General features: G+C 43.4%; 1 protein-coding gene across 2 annotated transcripts in view; it reads right to left on the bottom strand.

Annotated features, from left to right (window-relative positions):
• slit3 (slit homolog 3 (Drosophila)) overlaps positions 1-24,119 on the bottom strand; it is a 217,608-nt gene that overhangs the window by 3,085 nt on the left and 190,404 nt on the right. For both annotated transcript variants that reach the window (XM_035650188.2, XM_035650189.2), the window contains 9 exons: positions 21,449-21,546; positions 16,829-16,968; positions 14,672-14,765; positions 13,867-14,004; positions 13,184-13,424; positions 11,395-11,525; positions 1,494-1,648; positions 741-901; positions 30-187 (listed from right to left, as the gene is read on the bottom strand). In XM_035650188.2, coding sequence (XP_035506081.2) covers positions 30-187; positions 741-901; positions 1,494-1,648; positions 11,395-11,525; positions 13,184-13,424; positions 13,867-14,004; positions 14,672-14,765; positions 16,829-16,968; positions 21,449-21,546 — 1,316 coding nt within the window. The remainder of the gene's footprint in view (positions 1-29; positions 188-740; positions 902-1,493; positions 1,649-11,394; positions 11,526-13,183; positions 13,425-13,866; positions 14,005-14,671; positions 14,766-16,828; positions 16,969-21,448; positions 21,547-24,119) is intronic.

Genomic DNA, 24,119 nt, shown 5'->3' on the forward strand with positions numbered 1-24,119 from the left:
TCTGCTCAGTCACTGTTGCGTCTGCCTACCTGCTGTTCTGACAGGAGTTTGGCGTTGTCGTCTGGTCGCACAGCGCCCCGCTACGTCCCGGAGGACACTCGCATGTCACCCCCATCTCTCCTCCCTCCCTGCACACACCCTGTGCACACACACTGCAGGTATGACAGCCTGCAAGAATGCCATCACCCTGGTAACACAACAAGAAAGGGAGAAAACACTTTCAGTGAAATCTCAGTCAAAGGCCTTTTAACACAAATAGATACAATCATTTTGATTTTGCATGGATGTTACATTCACTGTTAGTCCAGACTGACTATAGTTACTCAATAACACATCTGTTCTTTTCAACTGACGCTAATTGACGGCCGTGACCTTCTCTGATATGGTTAGAAGGGCGTGGCTTGTCCAGAAGCGTTGTAAAGGAATATCTGTGCACTGTTCCCAGGCTGTTTCATGAGTCTGGGTCAGAAAAGCCTTTGACAGCATCTCTCCACATCAAGATGTTTTGGACTTCCCCACTTGACATCTTTGTTGAATGCCTCTCTCTTGCAAACATAAATTTGCTGATATGCTCAGGAAAATGTTTATCGTTATAAATCAAGTGAGAAGTAGAGTCGTTTTCTCATAGACTTCTATAGAAACTAGCCCACCATTGGCTTCACTTTCCGGACCCGGTGACTACGTCCAATTTTACATTTTATATACTCTCTATTGGTGGAAGTCATCCGTCATTTGATCACCTTGCCCTCGAGTCCCTGTGGTCGCCCGCCTCCCGTGGCTCTGTAACTCAGATCTTGAGGCTCCCCATTGATCCGGACATTGTGGATGCAGCCGTAAAAAGCCTGAGGAGAGCGATCGGGGCCTGGCCGTAGGCCTGTGGCCACCACTTGTGATGGTACGCCTGGGGAATGAAGAACCAGGCAGGAAGATGTGGGAAAAGAACAATTAGAATACAGACAGAATTGGAGTTGAGATAGAGGACAACATGTGATCAAAGAGAAGGGAAGAAGTTTAGGAACCGGAGAAAAAAGGAAGTACAGTGAACGGAGGATTGCTTGGTGAATATTCTTCACTTACAGTATCTCTAGTTTCATTCACAATTGACAATACCGCAAGAATACCGCATCCTATTAACTATTGCACAATAACACAGTTTCTTTCTAGTACTTGAGGGGACGAGAAAAGTCAAACAAAAACTCTCTCTCCATCTCCTCTCCACATCCCTTGCTGAGATTTAGTGTGTTAGTGTGTGTGTGTGTGTGTGTGTGTGTGTGTGTGTGTGTGTGTGTGTGTGTGTGTGTGTGTATTTTCATGTTGTGGGCGACTGTATTTAGAGGGAGTCATGCATGACCGACGTGTTTACAACCACGAAAAAAGAATCAAAGAGCAGCCAAATGTAAGGCTAAAAAGTAAATCTGTATATCGTCTACAAAATTGTACATTCATGTACAGCAAATGGTTCAGTGTGTGTGCGCGTGTGTGCGTGCACGTACCTCCTATGTACAGCTGAGTGTTGTGGTCGACAGACGGCTGGCGTGCCAGCTTGCCCAGGCTCTTGGGGGCTCCGTTATCCACCACCAGGCTCAGCGAGCGGTTCTGAATCAGCAGCTCGACTGTGTGGAAAAGCCCGTCGTTCACCGACTCCACGCTGCAACAAACATGTGCACACAAAGAGAAAAAGGAGAAAGAGAGGGTTTCAGAACGGGTTCCCATCACTATGAATTACAGTTAGCGAAGAAAAATCACGATCGGGCGTATTGAAAATGCCAGATGAAAACCAGACACCAAAGTCAAACTTTTTTTTCCCACTTTGTTTTGTTGTGTTTGTAAATCAACCAAAAATAAATGGGGGAAAAAAAAGATTGAAATCCATGTTAAAATATTATTCTCACATATAAAACAGACTGATTTTATGTGTTCTTAAGGGAGAGATTAAAATGTGCCCTTGATCTAGGCCATTGTTTCCTAACAGGGTTGTTTGAGGCCCAGATGGATCCCACAGAGCACACAAGCTTGTTTCTTCTGATGGGTTTGTGCCTCGGGGTGGGACTAAGCGGTCAGTTAGTTTAGACCCTTATGTCGTAGAGAGAAGCTTTGTTAATGGACTCCTGATATTTGTTTGGGAGGAAATAGTTGTTTCCACTGAAGAGGAGCCTGCAATGAACCAGGATCGTGACCTTTTGCACCACGTCTGACCCCGGGAACAAAGTGTGTGTGTGTGTGTGTGTGTGTGTTTGTGTATGAGAGTGTGTGTCTGCGATTTCCCACTAAGTGGTTTTTGCTGGAGGGGAGACAGACAGCTATAGAGACAGTGGTTTGGCTCAGCCAAAAGAGGGAGAGGGAGCGAGAGTGGGAAAGAGAGGTAGATGGTGGGGTGGTGAAGTTGACTGCGCCTCCGTTCACCCATGTTCCTCCATCCCCCAGACCCGGAGAAAACAAGCAGCACATCAAAAAACACAAAAGAACAAGTGAAGCCACTCTTTCCGTTGGTGGTCTGCTCCAGACTCCCACAGCTAAACATAAAGACAATGCATCCCTTTGTCTGCAGACGCTCTTTGGCTAAATTAGCTCAGGAGCCTCAAGTCGGCGTGGACTGACAGCTGTTTATGGAGAGTTCAGGTTACAGTGATGTTACATTAACAGCCAATGGAGCAGGATTGTGAGTTCTGGAGGCGGGCCAGTGTGGCCGTCTACGGAAGGGGAACAATAAGAAGGTGGAGAGACGGGGCAGAAGAAATGGAACAGAACGAGGCAGAATCTGACTGTATATATTTGTACTATTTGGTATTGGTGGGGTTTACAGAAGAACATTTATATTGGTATTACAAAGAATCATGCATTTTTATGAATTATTGATTTACTTAGTATCGTCTCTTTTCATTTTCCCGACAAAAAAATGGATAAAAGTTTAGAATCAAGTCTTTGGAGCTACTTTATGATCTGAACTTGCAATTCTTACATTGGGATTGATGCATTGCTTGGACAGACCAGAATCTCCACCTTGCAGTTGTGTGTCTCCACCATTGTGTCCCGTCTCAGTTTATGTCCATGTCTGTCCAGACTCAAATAATAGTGTTTTGTGAAGTCAGAGTGGTCGTTGACCTTTCAAATTTGAAGAAATTTAAAACATGCTCCTGCTGTCACTGGCATAGTGAATAACAAAGCCATTTATGTCATCAGGAATTGCAAAAAAAAAGAACAACGCATTGTTCTTGTGGACATTTAGCTGGTGGTTTCTAAAATAAGAGCTGCTGCTTCATGGTAGACCCAACATAGACACAAACATGGTTTCCATTAGGAGCCATGTAATTTAATAATGATCTCAAACGGGCCCTGCTGCAACGACGCAAAAATGATGGTCTGCGAGCCTGAAAGATTAGTTCTCTACCTCACTATCTTTAATTGGTATTCTCTCTCTTGCTTTCCTTTTTCTTTTTTCCATATATCTCCTATCCTTCTCCTATTTCCCTAATTCCTGCTTATCGTATTTTTCCTCTCTGATTCCTCCTCTTTTCTCTTCTCTGCTCTCCCCTCCTTTCCCTCCCCAACACCAATCCAAAAGTTATTTCTACTCCATTTCCTCCTTTAAAAGGTTCTTCGCTTTCATCCTCTTTAAAAATGTGTCCAAGTGTCTGGAAAGTTAAATAAAACAAGCAGCTCACACAGCTGAAGATGTTCTCAAATTGAATTTTGCACAGGTTTGAACTCGTGCACACACACACACGCACACATTTTAGCAATGAAAAGCGGTCTATAAACGAAATGTATTATTAGATACACACATGGAACCTGCTGTGAGACCAAAGCTCCACTAGGTGGCAGTAGATGACTAATGAACAGTTTGTGGTCGGTATGTTTTCCTGAACCTGACCGACACCGGTCTGTTTGTATACACTACTTTGCATGAAGCATTTCCATTTTTTTTAAAGAACACAAACAGTGTGTGTGTGTTTGTGTGTGTGTGTGTGTGTGTCTCAGGTTCTTTGAAGTTGGCTGAGTTGGCCGTGGGTTAGTCAAAAAACAGCCCATTATGGAATTTCAATAAAAACAAACATGCAGCCGTAGCAGATTTCAATTGCCTCTCTCCTCCACTCGCTCTGCGTTTGGTCAAACCCACAAGGGACGACAATTTCCTGTCAGTCCAGAATCAAATACACCCTCAATGAGCACACACACACACACACACACACACACACACACACACAAATAAATTTGGCAACAAAAACAACTTTGTAAAACCAAAACCTGGACTTTTTTCTTTCTTTCATATAAATGGCTCAAATACAAACCCAGAAGTAATTACAGGTCATTGACTTTATCTCAAACAGGGGGGAATTTTTGGGGGATAAGTAACAACTGTGCAGATCCACTTACACTGTTAAATCTAATTAGGCACCGCTATCATTTACTTACAACGTTTTAGAAACCACAACTGTGGCCTGTGTGTACGTGCATACGTGACTGTATCTGACAGTGAACCTCGTGTGTTTGTGAGTGTGTGGTTTTGTCATTATAAAAGCATGTACATGTAAAGAGAGTCTTTATACAACATACGTGTATGATTTAGTCAGTTTTGTATATATTTACCTTTCTCTGCATCTGCGTGTGTCGTGTGTGTGCCTCCATGATGTGTGTGTGTGTGTGTGTGTATGTGCACACAGGCGTGTTTGTGTGTATAACAGACCAAACTGATTAAAATGATGTTCAGCAGACAGGAATCCCAGTCTCATATTGCCGTGGTAACCTCAATTAGTCGCTGTTGAGACGGCAGCTACCGAACAGCGTGCGCCTTCACTGTTTTCTTTCCCTCTATTTTTTTTTTTTTTTTTTTTCAGCGTTCATTAAACCAGAGCGGCCGCTTCGAATAAAATTTGTACTTCTCAGGAATGGATTCGTAGTGTTTTGATGTCGGGTTTCAGGAATAAGCGCTCGTTGTTTTAGGCCTATAGCGTTTCAATATTAGAATGTTTAAATTCCCCCTGAAAGTTTTAAACCTATAAAGTTGAAGGAGTGTGTTTGTTTTAACCACAGGCATTTACAGCTAGATACAAAATCCTCAGTGTTCAAATAGAAACTGGATTCATTGCGACAATCAAAGTATGAATGGATTATGACTGCAAAGATTTACATGACTTCCATCGCCTTATAATCAAATTATTTCAGATGATGCCACACACACACACAGGGAGACAATACAGCTGGGTTAATCCTTTAGTGTGTGTGGAGTGTAGGGTGGACAGATCGAAAGCAATATACCAACTCGGCAAAACTACTGAAACTTTTAAATTGTTTTCCTATTTCCTATTTGTTTTTGACGCTCTTGTCCAAATGAGGAGGTCGTAGCTGACGTGGAGGTGCACACCACCACTAACACTTCACCCCTCTCAGCACAGGCCAGTGAACCAGCATCATATCCTGGTTAGTGAGGACCAGTTTGTTTCAGGGCACGATCCCTCACTGGCTTCCCACCAGCGAAACAACCCAGTCACGTTCAGCCGAACCACAGCAGACAACTGTGATATTTGGCATCAAACATATTCCATAAAAATAACTGCTGCTCTGGCATCACAAATGTGAGAGTGAAGTTCTTCACAAATACAGCTGGCATTCAAAATTAAAATAAATATAATACTAATATTATTCTTTGATATTTTTTCTTTTGTTAATCTGTGTTTGTATCAGTATTTCATTTGTACATAAACTCCCATGCTGATTAATATGGTGAAACTCTTACAGTAAAGCATCCGTTTCTCCTGAATTCTCTCTTTTCTGAAATCATCTCTTCCTCTCTCCAGACTTTCCAACCACCCTCTCTGTACTGTATCCCCTTTTCATCTCCCTCTGTCCAAAGAACATCCATCATCATCCCTCCTCACCCTACTTTTCTCTATGTCCTTTCTCTCCACTCCTCCACCCGTTGCCTCCGACGTTCTTTATCATCCTTTTCTCCTCTCGTGTACCCATCCATCCCTGCATCCCTCCCTCCGTCACTTGCTGATGAATAACAGTGGATGGGCCGTCTTTGACCCGATGGGAGATTAGTATGGCATTTAGTAAAGGGCAGCACATTAATACACAACAAACACACACTCCAAGCACATTTCATCCGCCCCCAACACACACGCGCGCGCACACACACACACACACACACACACACACACACACACACACACACACACACACAGGGCACAGTGAAAGACTTGTCAGTCTCTCTCCCCCTCCTCTTCTTTCTATCTACATATCTCACACTCCCTCATCTCCCTCATCTCCACATTTATTGCATGTTTTCCATTATCAGCCCTTCTGGTTTCAACCCCTGCATCTTTCTGTCTACCCTACTGAGATCCTCCCTCCTCTGTCGTGTTCCTCCGTCTTCTCCTTGCCCTCTATTTTCTAACCCTGTTTTCCGATTCACAGTGGGTCGTACCTCCTGTCCAGATGTCATTCGGGCGGATGTGTGTGAGTCTATAGCTTATATAGTCTAATGTTTCTGTTTGTTTGTTTCCATGCAGAGCACACATACCTGCTTCTACGTGTATATGGTGCAGCCTTCTTTGTCCAGCTCCTCTCGTTTATAGCACAAACATAAAGGTATCAAGGGAAGTGTTTCACCTCTTTATGATTGCGTGTAATAGTGCTTTTGTTTTTAACCGTGTGGGTCCTCAGTCTTGGGTGAGGCAACACACATTCCTGCAAAGGGTTACATAATCTACAGGTGGTGGTAACGGGCCAAGCAACGCATCAGTGCATCAGCAAGGGCAGTAAAGGGGAAGACTACACAATGGACGCAAACAATGCAAGAAAGAAATACAACTATCTTTTAGATATTAGCCAAATTCTAAATGTGTTTCTTTTTACCCTTTCACCAGCATTAGTTTGACTTGAGTGTGTCGGTCTCGCCCTGACTGCTACATTTCTTCACAAGATAACCAAGGCAGGGATCGCTCAGAAACATCCCAGAGTCTGGCGCCCGTCCCTGGCTCTCCGCTGTTCAACCACAGTAACCCAACGGACAGTGCCAGGATCGCTGTGCTCCGTCTGTTGAAAACTTACACCATCCTGGACAGTATCAGTTTAATGGCGGTAGGATATTGTGCTGCGAAGGGCCTAGCCATGTGCTTTGAGTCAGTTTTACAATGCATTTCCAAATTGGGGGCAGATAAGATAGGCCCTTTGCAGTGCTCAGCCTCATGCAATCAAAAAGATGGCACGTACAAAGGAACACATAGAGGCCTGTGGTAAAATGAGCACCAGGCTTGGAGCTGGGCCCTCCCTTCTTCCAGACTGCTAATGCTAAACAAAACACAGAGACAGTGTTTACTTAGTGCATAGCACTGGGCTCAGACATGGTTGGATTCTACGAACCTCTGTTTCTTTCGCTCACTTTCAGTCTTTCCCTTTTTCTTTGTCGCTCGTGATGGTGGACTTGTCTTAGGTCCCCCACGTTGCTCCCTTGTCTCCGTCTGTGTCTTCCAGTGTAACACTTGGATTGTGTCTCATTAAATCTTTCCTTCCCATGCCACTTGGGCTCTTTTCTTTGTCCTTCCCCGTCTTCTCTTACACTTTCTTTTTCTCGCCTTCCCTCGGTTTTTCTTGCACTCTGTCCGTCGACCCCCCCAGGCGTGGCCCGTGTCAAGTTAACAGGACCAGACAAGGATAATTCCCTGACTCATTCTGCGGTTTACTTTTCCCTTCTGTTCTTCCCCCTCTTTCACTCCGCCCCTCTGTCATCCCTCACTCCTCTCTCATCCATCCTGCCGTTCAACCGTGTCACATGATCTTTTCATTTGGGCTGCTTCTATCCATCTGTTTTACCCCTCCTGTTTCTCCTCTGGCGGGCAACCTATTCCACCCAATTATCTCTTTATCATGTTGTACGCCATTTCATTCATGTCTTCTGTCCGGCATCGCTCGATCCATCTGTCTTTCTGGCTGTCTCTACTGTATATTTATATCCGTCTCTTAATTTGATCTCTCTGTCTTTCTGCGCATCCATACATCGCGACTGTCTGCGCGTCCTCGCGTCTCTCCTCCTCAACCTTGTTCATCCCAGATCCCCACCCCTCCACATCTGTGCCAGAGTCTAATTATATTCAACCCATCGTTTCCATTGTTAATTCTATCCTTCCTTCCTCCCAAACCATCCCTTCCTCTTGCCCTCTTCTTGCCTTTCACCACTAGCGATATATTATGCTTAAGGTTTTCTGCATAATTGGTGTAAAGTGTTTTTCTACACATCTACCCACCGCGATTGCAAACCAACCTCATTTGAGACGAAACATAATCTAACTGCAGAAAAGGAAAGTGCACGGGCTACAGAAACCTACAGCCCACTAGTTGGACTCGCCAGGGTGGCAGTTGTTTTTATGACCTGTAAAACTGTCTTTCTACCCAGATGATCTATTGGCGTACATCTGCCCTGATGAAAGTCTCCTTCAGCAGGTCATATTCTCCACCAGCTCCAGGGCTGCGGTGCCACTGCTGACCCTGGCTGCAGCCTCCCTGGAGTCCGATAACGGAAAAGAAAATTCACCCACACACGGGTCAATTTGGCATCGCCGATTTGTTGTTATAATTCGGCGGTTTGTATGCATCCGTTTTTCAGAGGTCAATGGAGACAGCAAACAGAGTTCACGTGCACCAACACAATGCTACACTACACCAGATGCACTCAACTCAACAACAACAACAACAACAACTCAATATCTGACTATGTTGTAGAAGGAATGGGTCAAACTAAGTTTTCTATAATTACATGCAACAGTAGAGTAAACTAGCATATCTCTCAAGCAACTGGGAAATGACTATGAATATGTTCATCACTAGCTCACACTACTAGCACTATCTCTCTCAATGTACAACTCTCTACAATGTCTGACGCCCTGTTAATTACACGCAGCAAAGAAAGTGGCGGAAACTGTCCCACTAGAGCCGGAATTATACTTTTATCATCCACATGGCACAATCTGACTGCAACCAAAAACTGGTGACCGAGTACGTGTGGACCATGCGTGTCTACAAACACGCAAACACGTTTGTTTGTGCGGACACCAAATCAGAACCACATGGGCGTCCAATTACAGTTGTATATTAAACCGGCATGCAGACACGTTAAAGACAAACAAAAAGTAGAATTTAAACTGATTCGACCTTTCAGAAGAAATCAGAACCCAAGTCAAGCAGAATAATTTGAATATTTTTTTTTTTTAATAGTTTAAGTGATTCATAACTCAAATATCTGTTGTAGAAACAGTTTCACCCTTGACATACTTTAACTGTGGCTTCAACTTTCTTCTTCCATAGCCACTTTCAGGATTTGTAATATGAGGTAAAGTCCTAATTTGCTATGAGCAGACTGCATATCATCATCAGATGTAGTCAGGCCACAAGTACCCCTTTCTTTATTCTGTGACCTTGTCTGTATCCACCGGGACAAGAGAACAGAGCAGAGCCAAAACCACAAAGCCAGACATCACAAAATCACTGACTGAAATATAAAAGAGAGAAGAAAGGAGAGTAAAAGAGAAATAAACTGCCTCATTTCTCCTCCTTCCTCTCTCCCTTTAATTCTTTCAATTAGACCAACATCTGCCTCGCTCCCTCCCCCCGTCCTTCATTAGCAGCTGGCATTATTATACCGACTGTTGTGATCATTCAGAAGTGGTTACAAAAAGATCATTTCCAATATTTATATAATACTGCAAAATACATTTGCATACCTTGGTATAACTACCATAAAAATGAGTCATTGGTCGGGATGATCTCATAGCATGGTATTGTCGGTGCAAGTGTGTCTCAATGTTGGCACCAAATGTCCTTCAGACTTGGCCGTTTCCTGTTGAAATTAATATTTCTGCTCTTTTAGGCTGACGTTTTTATTTTGTTCCTTTCCAAGGGGGACTACATGTTGTAAAGGTTTTTCCATCAGCCTTAAACACCTTCCAGTATCTGCCACTGCAAGAAACTCTGGAAACTTTAGCTGTATTTGGACTGGCACAGCTTTGCCCTCTCACTGCCTCGTGCAATAAACCTCTCTCTATTTTTTCACTGAGAAATGTAGGGACACTATATGATGCTTTCCTGATGTCTTCCTTCCACACTTCACTACATGAGGTCTAGAGGCCGGTGACGAATCATCCTGCCAATTTATTTATTTAAATTGGTATTTATTCTTACATGACATACATTGTTTTATATGTTATTGCTTACATTACCAACTGAATATCCCTCAGCACATGTTGTAGCCTATAGAATATTATATCACATATCCCTCTCACATCTTTTTCCTTCTGCTCGACAGTGGAGACAGAGAAGCAGACAGAATCAATAAGAGCCAATCACCATCGGACAAAGATGGACACGGGCACAGTCTCCCTCACTGGTCTCTTTATTTTAATATTTTTTCGCTCCTTTATGTTTCGTTTCTTAATCCCTTTCTCTTTGTCGACACCTTCTCATCTGCACTTGACCTCCTTCCGTCCAACTGTCAGTCAGTTTTGGATGCGCCACTAAAAAGGCAAGGACAGACACCATGTTCTGGTTTTCATCCAAGCTACATACTGAGTACACGTTTCCACCACAAACAAGTGGTTTTGAGGTGAGTTGGAAACAATGTTTTATGGGCTGAGAGAAGTCCATGACCCCTGTGGCTCATGAATCGGTTAAAATTGGAATCAGAACCGTGGATTTTGTTTAGTACATTGTAAGAGGACATACACTGACCAACACACTGAATGAGAGCTTCTTATTACACAGCTTGAGAGACTTTTGTCAGGTTTCTGTCAAGGACATGAGTGTATAGTTTGTTTGTAAAGGGAAGAGCTCAGAAACGTTTCTCTGAAAATGTGTGCGTTTTTGTTTGAGTGAGTGAGAGAAAGACATCGCTAAGTGGATTCGTGTTCACGTGGCCAAATCAGCACCTACTGAAAGGTCCAAGAAGAAGAAGAAGTGTATAAAGAAACCTGGGATCCTTGGACGCTTTCGTTGTCGGCATGTGTGCACTGAATGTACATATTCTTGTACGTACCGTTGATCTCACGACCTTGATCCTCTGTAATGCTTGAATCTTTTAAATGTATACAATGCAGTCATTAAATGGACTTGGATAAGTTATTGAAAAAATATATATGCGTGTGTGTGTGTGTGTGTGTGTGAATAAATGTGTTAGCTTTTTGTAATCTTTAACCTATATTTATCCTGAGTAGCAATTGAATTCTTAAGTGTTTTTTTGTATATTGGCAGCGTGCTTTTTCAAATGTGTACTTAAACTGCCTTGAATTTCTGTATTATTAGAATCCAATGCAAACATTCATTTCATTTAATTGTGTGTGTGTGTGTGTGTGTGTGTGTGTGTGTGTGTGTGTGTGTGTGTGTGTAAATAAAGGGGTGGCTTACCTATACACAGTGGTGGGTGGGTAGTTGGCGATGTCGTAGATGAGTCGTATGTGTCCCTGGTAGAGCTCCAGTGCCAGGGGGTCGTGGTCCTCCTTGTACAACAAAATACCGTTGTCCTTATCTGTAGCCACCTGGAGACACAGAGAAGTTGGATAAGAAATAAAGACAAAAATATAAATACAAAACCATACTCACGGGGGATATTATTAATAAAGGAAACTGCTGAAGTAACCGTGGCAGTACCGCAGACAAAGAGATCAGTTGCGAGGCAGTTATGGTTTCACATACAGACACAGATGGACCTCTGAATAAACACTCAAACTCAGCAAACCCTCAACAAATCACCAATTTCTTCATAAGGTTGTATAAGGTTTGTTAATCTCTTTTCGTGTTGCTGGTATACTTTGTTCAACTTCGAGTACTGTTGACCTTAAAGTGCCTGTAAGGAGCTTCCACTGGTTATTTCTCGACATTACAACATAAAACAAAAAACAGCTTGTTTTAGAAGCTTGAAGCAAGAAAACTCGATGACATGTTTTGTCTACTGCTCTGCTCCACAACTTTACCGTTGGCTGTCTCAGCATTGTGGTAATCCACCCACGTTTCGCCAGCCTACGGAGCTGGCAATGAGCGTCGGTGTAGCTCTGAATCAAAGAGAAATGCAAAATAGACTCTCGACTCGAGATGGCAAGTCGCGCCACCGAGCCGCTAAAGAACTACGAGAAAATGAGGAGAAAAAATGTAAATTCTGCCACACGTGTCCCAAAACGAGGTCACTCGCTCCTCCCTCCCACGCCGACACACTTGACATGTCACACTTGGTCGTGCGCTCCACTAAGAGGTAACTAACTAGCGAGTGGAAACGGGGCCAAGGGGCCAAGCACTTAACACTCTGGCTTCAGTGGAGCATAGCCAAGTCAACACCTCCTAACAAGCTGCTGGAGGAGAGAAGAGAGCGGGACCATGAGGAGAAAAAGAGGGTGGCACGCCGAAAACAAAAGAGAGACAGAGCGGGAGAAGGGAGATGGACGTGATGCAGTGAGATTTAGAAAAGTGGGTGAAGAGAGGACTGGGCAGACTGAAAGAAAAGCGAAAAATGTGTTAAAAAAAAAATCATAGTGATTTATGAGGTGCTGTGGCCCTTTCATTTTTTTTTCATTTTCTCCCTCTTGCCTCTGAGTCAGGGCCTCTTGGTAGAGTTTTAACAGCCTTGGCACTGACATTGAAAGCTCCTGGCAGGAACGCAGAAAGACACACATTCTCTCACACACACACACACACACACACACACACACACACGCTCGCACGAGTCCAAACAGGTGGTAAATATCAATTAGACTGCCCTCGTTTTCCTGTTTCTCTTTCACCCACTTACTTTTTCATTTCCAAAAGGAGAAAAATATGTCTCTATTAGGACATGACTCTCAGGTGTCCAAAATGTATGGACTGTGAAGGAGAGTGTGTGTGTGTGTGTGCGCGCGCAGTACAACGTGGAAACAGAGGGTGTAGCAGATGTTTGCTTTGCTTCGTCGGCACTAAGTCGTGCAACTCTATAGGCTTGATCCGAGCGACTTAGGGGTCGATTTTAAACAGCTCTAAATTGTTTTCCGTGTAGAGCAGCAGACTATGGCTTTGCAAGTTCAAACTTCCAACCGCACTTTGCAAGGAAACGATTCTAATCTTAAGGTAAGCAGGAAATTATAAGTGATTGACACTGTTTAAATGTTTGAATTCCTTATGAAAATTGGATTTCTACAATTCAAAGCTCAAGCTCCAAGGTCGACCGTACCTGCAGTGAAATGTGAGCGGTGGGGCGAAGCTTGGCGCCCGGCAGCTCCACGTACCCTTCGCGACCCAGGAAGTGAACGGTGGCCATCTTGTCACATTTGTTGCCGTAGAAACCGGGCATGCAGCGGCAGACCGGCTCCCCAGCAACCAGCAGGCACTGGGCGCTGTTCTGGCAATCCGAGTGGTCGCAGGGGCTCGTCTGCAGCAAGATCATCGGTGGAGGGTTCTCACAGAAGAGCCCGCTGAGGGAAGAGTAAGTTAAAAGGAGGAAAACCTATTTATACAGCTTTAATGGGGAAGTTGAACATTGCATGGATGACGTTGGAAACGTTTTATCAGCATGACATAGTAAACAGATTCTATACATGTACTTGTACTGTTTTTTTTTCTGCATCTTCAAAACCCTGAACATTCCTTTGAATTTCCTATTTTCACCCATGAAGTATCTTTCATCTCCTTTTTTTTTGGTTTCCTGCATATGTATAACTTCCTCCCTCTGTCACTTAAACAGCCAATTGGAACTTCATCCGCCACACACACACACACACACACACACACACACACACACACACACATGCAGAAGGCCCAGACAGTCAAGTGTCTGATTATTATTTATTATGAAGCACCATCCGCATCGCCTCCCACTCTGGCCCTGCAGACCTTTTCTGTGTCCCCGACTCTCACCTGAATCCCTCTTTACAGACGCAGGTATAGCCGTTGACAGCGTCGACGCACTCCGCTCCGTGTTGACACTTGTTCTCCAGACAATCATTGTAGTCCTGCTCGCAGTGTTGGCCCACATACCCCGGTAAACAGTCGCACCTACAGTGACATGGAAATACGGATGGCATGACTGTGTGAGTTGGCAGCAGGCTCCGTCTCATGGTTACAGATGTTTGGCTGTACAAAGAGGTGACGGGTTTTAGGGCTTTTCTGCAGCCCATGTGCACATGTAACAGCTGTTTCCTGCTGAAGTGCTCCTGAGCAGGACACCAAGCTTTTTTTTCTCACTTTCAGACCAAGTTCCTTTTGGATAAGCTCAATTTTGAGTGTGTACATGTAATATATCTTATTATATGAAAAGGTTAAAGGGTAAATCATGCTGAAAGCTGCTGGTGTTGACAAACCAAAGAGCAGCAACATAGAACATTTTAGGGTTAGGGTTACCGCAGATTTCACTAAAATGTTATAAATACAATACTTATATAATTAGAGAGGATTATTGCTATATGAAATATATATGGTTTGTGTTAAAGTGTTTTTCTTGTGAACATCAGTCTCCCTCGGTGATGTGTTTATGTGGGTCTGTCTTGATGTGTATTCGTCTGCTGGCAGCCATGTTAGATAAGGATCACTCAGATTCTCTTTGGTTCAGAAAAAGTCAGCTTTTAACTTTTTGACCTGAATGCTCCTGTCGCTTTGTTGTCACTTTCGACCGCGTGACCTCTGACCCTACTAAGCGCCGACCTCATGTTAAGCTGTCACTCACCTGTAACTGCGGCCGACGTGGACGCACTTTGAGTCATGCTGACAGGGGTCGAAACCATGGAGACAGGGGTCAACCACCTCCTCACAGAGGTCACCTGGTGACAGAGTGACAGAAATGTATTTGTTAAGTCATTAGAAAGGTGAATCAACAGATTCGTGTTGGTGTTTGCGTTTAATGAAGGTTGCAGCATCATGTCACCGGCCAGGTGACTTGTACATGAAGAAAAGACAATATGGCGAAACCTATGAGAAACACAGTCAAACCTTTTCATATGCACTCGCCATAAGTTTCAAATGGTGGTTGAAAAGAAAGAAGAGAAAAAGAAAACAAGGAGTGGAAAAAGATTATTTATATCTGTCTGTCATGTTCAAGGGGCCTCAGATAATGTACAGTGGAAACACACACACACACACACACACACACACACACACAAAGGTTTACAAGGGTTAACAGCGTGTGTAAAAGCTCTGGCCTCGGTTGTTCATATGAAGGTAGAGGAGATTGTGAAGGGTCAAACACATTTCCATTGTTTGCGCCCTGTTTTAATCTCATCCTAGTGCCTCACCCCCACCCTGTCTGTCTCCACTACCTTCATATCAATTGTTTTGACTAAATAATGATAAATAAAGTTAAAGTGAAAACCACAACACAATTATGTATTGGCGAAGGGAAGTGTTGTTCTACTTTAGCTAATAGATAAAGACACAACATTGGACACCCATAGCTTGGTATTTAAATAATATTGGTGACCCCTCGCTGCTGGAGAGTGAACTTCAAACACAGGAAATCTGAGTCATATGGAAGGGCGATGTTTAGACAATCCAGGTAAAGATAAATAAAACTAACAAAGCTACTGGCAAAAGTTGTTGAGAAAATTGGATATGGGTACGTACGGTCTGAAGAGAATGAGTCCTGGTGAGTTTATTTATTGACTCTTTGATCTTTTGTATAGCAACATCTTCAAGTCAAAATGTCCCCCTTCACAAATGTCCGGCTCCATGGCAAAGTATTTCAATCACAAATGACATAGTGTTTTATATATGGTCTCCAGAGCCATGTTCTTGTGACCCCTGATCCCTTTCCTCTTTCTTGGAGCAATTTGCTCTCAGGATACTGCCTCCAAAAGACACATTGACATTTAATTTGTTCAGCACATTCAGGCACATTTTTTTTCTCCTTTTAAAACCTGCGACTTTCTCATTTCGGATTGAAACTTCTCGGTTGTAGAAAACCTCATATCAGCTGTTTCAAAGGTCTTGTGACCTTTAATCTTGATTTATTCCCTCTGGTGCAAATATGACGTGACAATCCCGCTTGCTGAGTTTGTAGAAAGCAGAGCGGACTGTCCTCTTAATGTGACACCTGATGATTATGCCGCGGTTCACTGAGCGGTGTGGAGGTCCAGAGCCAGAGGAACCAGCTGTGTGTGTGTGTGTGTGTGCAACAGCTGTATGTGGTATGGTGGCTGGCAGTGTGTGAGACTTCCTTATGCCAACAAGGATAATGACATGGTGCGTGTGCGGGTGAGTGTGTGTGTGTGTGTGTGTGTGTGTATATTGACTGAGATCCAGTGTCAAAGGGGACTAACTGTGTGTGTGTGTGTGTGTGTGTGTGTGTGTGTGTCTTAAAGGACAAAATAAAAAGGAACTTAACTTCCCAGTCAGCATTTTAGCTTCAACTTGCTGGACTCCACCAAGTGGACTCTCTCTCTCTCTCTCTCTCTCTCTCTCTCGCTCTCTCTCCTTCCATCCCCCTCTCTCTTGCTTTCTGCGTCTGCTCTTTATTGGCCCCGTCTTCACCCTTCTCCTTTCTTTGTTTATTTTTCCCCTCCCTTCGAGTACATAGTCTCTCTTTGCCATTCGACTGTCGTTCTCCCCACGTCTCTCTCTCTCTCTCTCTCTCTCCCTCGTGATTGCTCTTTCGACCTCCTGTAGGAGCAGTTTCAGGTCACTGCGGAGAAGCTGTCCATTACTAAATTACCATCCAGTAAAGTGGAAAGTATGAATTTCTCTGGGGGTATGTGTGTACAGTATGTGTGTGCAATAGAGGAGGGAATTGAGGATCCTACCGGCATTTCAGTGGCAAAGACCGAGGGTCAAAGGAATATCTGAGCGCAGAAATATGCTTGTCTATGCTTGTGTGTGTACATGTGTGTACCTGTGTAGTTGGGTGGACAGATGCAGGTGTAGTTGTTGACTCCATCGATGCAGGTGGAGTTGTTCTCGCAGTCGTTGTCTTCACAGTCGTCTGGGTTTATCTCACAGCGATGGCCCTCGAAACCGGGTGGACACACACAGCTACACACACACACACACACACACACACACACACAACGAGAAAATGTGCATCGTTAGATGGAGACTGGTCCGCATCAGAGCACACACTCCTGCTGCACAACTTATAAATAAAATCCATCAGTCAGATCAAACAGCTGCCGGATTCACTTTCCGTTAAATTCTCCGATGAGAGCTTTAGAGAAAAACAGTTTCATCTTTATTCAGGCAGGTTTTTTCCTCCATTCTCTGCCGAGTTCGAAAACCCCGGCGCATCTATATTTAGTGGTCCAACAAGAGACACAATGTCAGGCCTCGGTTTATTGCACAAATAAACCGTGAACAGCCATGTTCACAAATTTGAACATGGCTGTTCAAAGTTTAAACTATTAGTGCCACACACTAGCCCTCCCTGACTATCTTCTCCCGCACTAAGCTTTAGGTGAGAAGCAGTCGTCCTTTCTCAAACGCAGCCCTTTGATTCGTGGAACCTCGGACTTTCTTGTTAGTGGATGTTTCATTAATGAGCATCCGAAAGCCACAGTTCCACCAGCTTCGACTGTCTCCAGTAAACTGGGTTCGACAAAAACTTTAAATCAAAATCAAAATCACCCAGAGCAAAACATGCTGAGATAAACTAGGTTTGATGCCACCGCTGTTGGACACCGCCCACCTGGGGCACTCAAAAGGAATTATCCAGGCCTCCCGCTCTTCCTCCCCTCGATTCATCTTCCTTCCTCCTCTCGCTTTTTTTTTTTTTCCAATCTCCCCTCATCTTCACCCTCCTCCCTTCTCACCAGCTCCTGAACTCTCTCCCCTCTCGCCACCGTCATGTTAACTTCTTTGACTGGGAGACAAACACACACACACACACACACACACAATCACTCTCCCCACACACTCACCCACACACACTCGCTGAAAGTTTGAGAAGTTTGAGCACAGCTGCACTCAGCGGCCCCCCTCCTCTCACGACTCTCCTTTTCTCTCAGTCTCTGACACTAATCGAGTCCACTTTGAGTGGATGAAAAGGATGCTGGAGCAAGGTCATCTTAATACGATAAGCAAGGCAAAGTCATTTCAGCACGAGTGAGTGACGGGGATCAACCCACATACGCAGACACATTCACAGCGATTTGTTTAACACTCTGTCCTTCCCTCCCCCTCGCACCCGTAAAACTTGTTTTTTTTTGTTCCTTTTGTTTCACTCTTACTCTCCCTTTTCTAATCTAACGTCGGTGCCACGCAGACTTGTTCTCACACCAACACTTATCTCACTCCGTCACTCTCTTCCCACACTATACATGACAGTCATTGGTTACCCCCGGCCCTGTCCGTCTGCCGGCTTGATGAGGCTAAAGCTAAAAGCCGCATTAAATACATTTTGAACTCAAGCGGCAAAAAACAACCCCGAGCACCCGAGGTACAGTGAGTCAGTGAAGTTGTTATGGGCAACATATTAACAAACATGTGGGCTACTTAGTCATCCAACAGACACGTAACAAAACAATTATCCAATATCCAATCTCTAAAAATAATATCTGGGTATTCTCTTGTTAGATTTTTGATTTTCTTTTCTGCAAATGAGAGTAAATGTTTTACATTGCTTATGAAAATAACAGTCACCCAGTCATAGTTAATGTGTGGGTAAGAGGACGGACAGCAATGAGCTTAAAACAGGAAAAGGCATGAAGGGTAGAGCTGAGATATGGGATGTTGATGCTCAGGAGTTGATCACTAAAGGCGAACCTCTCGTATAATGATATGAGATATAAATATGACATCTAATTAATATGAGAAACACTGTAGGTCATGCAGATTCAAAACGTTCTGCATGTTTTATCTCTCTGTGTGTACCATCCCTCCTAGCTGAGAAAACATACGTCCACCCTTCCTGCCCAAATCAAGATCAGATTATTACGGTAACATCTATTCACTCTTCTACAACATCCGCTGCTATTGGGAAGAATCAGAGAAAGACGAGAGAGAAAAAAGAAAAGAAAAAGGAAGTGCAGAAATGAGACGGAAAGATGAAAAGTTTAAATGTTCCCATGAGGGACAAAATACGAAGCAATATAAGCGAGATGAGCACTGACAGGGTCAGGAAGTACCGTTCCACCAATCAAATCCCACCTTTGACATTTAAACTACATAGTTTGACAAATGGGTCCCTGCTCAGAACCGCGGCTAATTGGACTTATTGAATATCCCCAACTGATTATATAACATGATAAAATGTCAAAGGGGTACTGGTCTGCCTCTCTTGCCTGTGAGGGCACAAATATCTACCTGTGTTGGTATTAACGTTACGAGGGGATCTGTAAAGGGTAAAGAGACTCCTAATTGCATTACCATGTAGGACGTTAAAGGCCAGACGCATATGAAAGCCTTCCAAATGACAAAGGCCTTGTTAAAGGGCTGGAGGTAGAGACAAACCCAGTTACGATATTGTAAGTGACAAATGTTTCATTCAAAGTGGCTCTTTGACATGAGCCCGGGACAAAGGGGGACTTTCTGTCGGGGAGAGATGCTGATGACACTGGCAGGCACAATCAAGGGAGGCACAGACAAATATATGTACAAGCATGAGCGGTTATTACGAGTGCAGACTGAATTTTAATATAATCTTTTAAATATATGCAATACCACTACCAACGCTGCCTCCTTGGCCCTTCAAAGAGTTTTAATGGGTGTAAAATAGAGTAGTTAATGTGGGTTGGTTCTATTTAATGGATAAAATGGCTGTGTGCATTAAATTAAAATGTCAAACCATCTGTTTTTAATTTTTCACACTTCTTAACAACTGGTGACAATTTTTAATACCTTGGTCTGTGGCCTATACGACCAATTATATTTTGTCTTTTGGCACTTGTTTTCCAATTAATTTGGATGCTCTTGTTTTAGTTTCTTGGTTCAAAGGGGACAAGTCGTCATGTGAGAGGGCACAGAGGAACACAGTGTTTGGTATTTTAGGTCATGACCAAGAACTTCTTAAGTTACATAGCGTCACATAGATTTCACAATATAGTGTTTGATTGTGCACAGAATGCATCGGCAGCCTGGAGGTGTGAAAAACAAGTTTTTCAGATCCTGGGAATAGACGGGTGGGAAAGCAAATGAGCGATGTGCTGCTCTCGACTCGCTCAACAACTGCCACTGCGAGGCTCTTGACCCAAAATGGCTCCGGTGGAGCTGCTCTGCAGCCAAGGGTCAAACACTGTGATTGTGTTGGGCTGCTCCCAGGTGCGAAAGTGAGGAACTGTGTGAATGTGAAGCAGCTACAGTTCCTGCAAATTATGAACTCGTGTGAACGCAAATCTGTATATTTGTATAGCAATTTTCGCCTCTTACTGAACACTTTACAAGTCACAATCCCCCATTCAAAGAACATTTTTACACACAGGGCTTTTTCACACACTGACAGTCGTCAGGAGCAGCCTGGAGGAGCCTGGGATCAAACCGCCGACCTCCTGAGCTATAGCCACCATGACTGAGTTGTTGTGGATTTGTCATCTATGTGTTTAAATGTTCACAGGGAGATAATGTGACATGACTGGAAGAGACTAAATGCACCGTCCGGATATTTTTGAGAAATAAACTTTGCATGGTACGGGACTTCAACCCAAAACAGTAAGAGAATCAGTATAAATACTTGTTCTCAATCTTTTAGCAGAATCAAATGTAACAGGTGGTGCAACCAAGGGAAGCTACAGTAAATGAGTCCCACCCACCGCTTTTTGTTCATACTTAAACCACATTCTTCTGTTATTCATAATTCAAATATTCCTAAAACAGAACAATTAAGTCAAATGCATGTAAAACTTATAATGCATCTGAATCATTCTTACATGATGACAACAAATAAAAACACGTGTTGATAGTTTTATCCAAAACCAGCGAAGGAAACACCGACGTGAATGATGACCGAAGTTCAAAGTTTCCTCTTTAAACTGTTGAGGAGGTCAGAGAGGGCACAGGGATTTAATGAGCAACCCGGATGGGGCTTCCTCCTTTGAAATGTCCGCTCTCTTCCTGTCTAAATCCCCAGCCCCCACTCCCCCTGCCCCCCCCCGACAACACACACGAGAAGGAAAACACATCATAAGGTCAAAGTAAGTTCTTATCTCGAGTAATGCATTGTCCAGTGAAGCAAGACTGTCCGCTCTAATCACCCTGTCTATATTTCTGGGGGCCGAGTAAGGTTAATTTTCCCTTTAGATGAGAATACATGCTAAGCTTTATAAAACGCAGCCACTAATAGAGAGGGGCAGCAGGCAGGGAAAGGGCAATAACATATGACCCACAGCATAAATGGATTCCCAAAAGACTTCTCTGAAGATACTTTTTCTTTTCGGTTTTATTCATCTCAGTCGACTCCGTGCATGGAGTCAAATAGAAAAGTTAGCACCCGAGAAAATGGCACAATAGCTTCTGCTATAGCATGAGCACACACGGAATATAATCTGTAATATGCAACAGCAAAAGCTCAGAAATATTGTGGTACCTGAAGTGGTCTTCATGGCCATGCTGAATGTGGCAGGTTCCTCCATTCGAGCAGGGAAAACTAATACAGGCGTTGATGGGTATTTCACAGTTTTGACCCTGGAGAAGAGGAGGGGACAAAGCAAGGCAGAGAAGTTAAGACATGTAGGGTATATATTTTTTCTGCCTCCCTGACTCTGCAGATATGGATGAGGGCGATGATTCCTCCCTATGGCTTACTATCACATTCTCCTCTCCTTTAATGGTGTTCATCGCCTTTTACACTGACATACAACAAGCAGTAGAAGTAATAAGCTACTTGCTCATGATGAAAATAAAAACGCCTTTCTGATGGGTGCCCAGGTGGTACAGTGGTAGACGAACACGCCCACCAACACAAAAACTAATTACAGTTGGCAGTGTCTTTTGGGGTCGGAAGCGGATGAGCGATCTAATGTTGTTGTTAGATCGAGATGTTAATATCACCATGAAACAGTCACACAGTCTGCTAAACACAGCTCCTTACTGTTCAATTAAATCCAAATATACCGTGTACAAGTATGTATTAAAACAAATATTGCAATTGTTTTAAAAAAAAAATTTTATATACAAAAATCAGTCCGATCAAATCAAATCAGGTTTTCTCAAAAAAACAAGTTGGAAAGTTGACTTATTTATTTTTTTGCATTTAAACTCCTCGTACTCAGCTTGAGGGAGCACATACTGTATTTCTGAATATTTTAGCTGCGGTGAAAGAAAATAGCCTGCAGAGAGACAGAGGGGTAAATAAATCCATTCTGGTTGGGTTAATGTATAAATGCAGCAATTTGTCAATCAGCTGCTCCACCTTCAATTCACTCATACTGTTTTCCTTCCGTCTCTCTCTTCCACCAATATACACAATGGCGATTACCAGCAATCACAAAAGTACATGATGTACACATACAGTATACAAACACACATGGATTCATGCCACAGCCTACTGCTTCTAACCACACAGCTGTTTTTTGAATAAACAGCTTCCACATACACAGACACACACACGCACACACACACACACACACACACACACACACACACATCGACATCGAACCCTGCGGCTGTAGTTTTAATTTACAACCACCTTTGGCGACCAACACACCCACTTCCTCTGATCAAAACTGAGACGAGGACATTTGCTCTCGTTTCCTTCCCCATCCATCCTCATCACTTATTTCTCTCTTTTCTTCTTTACTCTGATGTCCTCAGTCTTTTGTTTTGTTCATCCCCTTCCATTAAACCTTCTTCTATTCATTTATTTTAGATATTTTTCTCTGTATGTCTCTCACACCACCTTTCCCACTACATGCTTTCGTTTTTCTTATATATCCACCTCTCTCACTTTGTCTCCTGTAGTTTCCATGAACCCCTCATGTCTTCCCTCTCTTCTTTCCTTCTCCCCTCTATCTTTTGTCCTCTGCTGCTCCTTCTCTGATTTCTCTTACACATTTTAATTAATGTTGTCTCAGTGGACGGTGGAAAAAGAAAGAAAAATATACACAGATATGTACACACACATGCATGCACGCACGCACACATGCACACACACACACACACACACACACACAAACACACACACACACACACACACACACACGGAGTCCCTCTTTTCTTGTCTGTGACCTTGGCAAGTGATGTTTTAATTAAAAGGGAGACTAAGGCTTTGTCCTCCTGTAAAAGCCCAAAGGTTGTGAAGTGTCTGTGCACACAAGATCATAAGTGTATCTTTAAAGTGCTTTTACACACACACACGTGCGTGCACACACGCACACAGACATGAACTCGATACAGACAAATAAATGGGTGGGTAATCTGATGTGTACAGAGGGTACATGCACTCGTTCACACACACCCTCACGCGCGCACACACACACACACGCAAGCACGCACGCAGGCAGGCAGGCGTGCGCACACACACACACAGACACACACACAGACACACACAGACACACGCAAATCACCCTCTCAGTAGAAGGTTGACAATTATTACGCCCTTTGTCTTTCGATCAGTCAATACCTCCAGTGCAGCCAGCTGTAGTCATCATTTCTCTATTGATGAACAGACAGGTACATTATGCATGTAAGGCCGAAGCTAAGCCTGATAATGCTGCTAATACCACAGGCTTATGCAGCGTGGCTATTCATCACACACACAGCCAATTCCAGCATAACTTACTTTTTTTTCTTCTGCCGCCTTTGCTCTGAGATTCCATAATTCAGAGGCTTTAAAATACTGATGAGCCCCTGGATATTGTTGGTTCACTAACAGTGTAGGTAGCTGGTACAGATTTCAAGCACTGATTTCTACTGCTTACACACCTGCTAAATACATATTTTCTACACGAGCCACTTTGAAAATTGGTTCCAACAAACAACAGAGAGGCCGGCAGAGCCATGATCCACACAACAACCAAGATTTACCTCAATAAATAAGTTAAAGAGCTAATATAAATGCGCGTGGGACAATAATTGAGAACAAATGTTTAATATTTAGCGAATTAAATTGAATTTAATATTGAGAAGTCAAGTTGACTTATACTGTAGACATAGAACAACAAGTTGACTGACGCTGCTATCAGACGTGCACTGACGTCTGGACATATTCCTGAACTTCTCCAGATGGTAGCAGAGTTTGACATGGACATTGGAGAAAG

This window comes from Scophthalmus maximus, chromosome 9 (assembly GCF_022379125.1).
Source record: "Scophthalmus maximus strain ysfricsl-2021 chromosome 9, ASM2237912v1, whole genome shotgun sequence".
NCBI classification, from domain to species: domain Eukaryota; kingdom Metazoa; phylum Chordata; class Actinopteri; order Pleuronectiformes; family Scophthalmidae; genus Scophthalmus; species Scophthalmus maximus.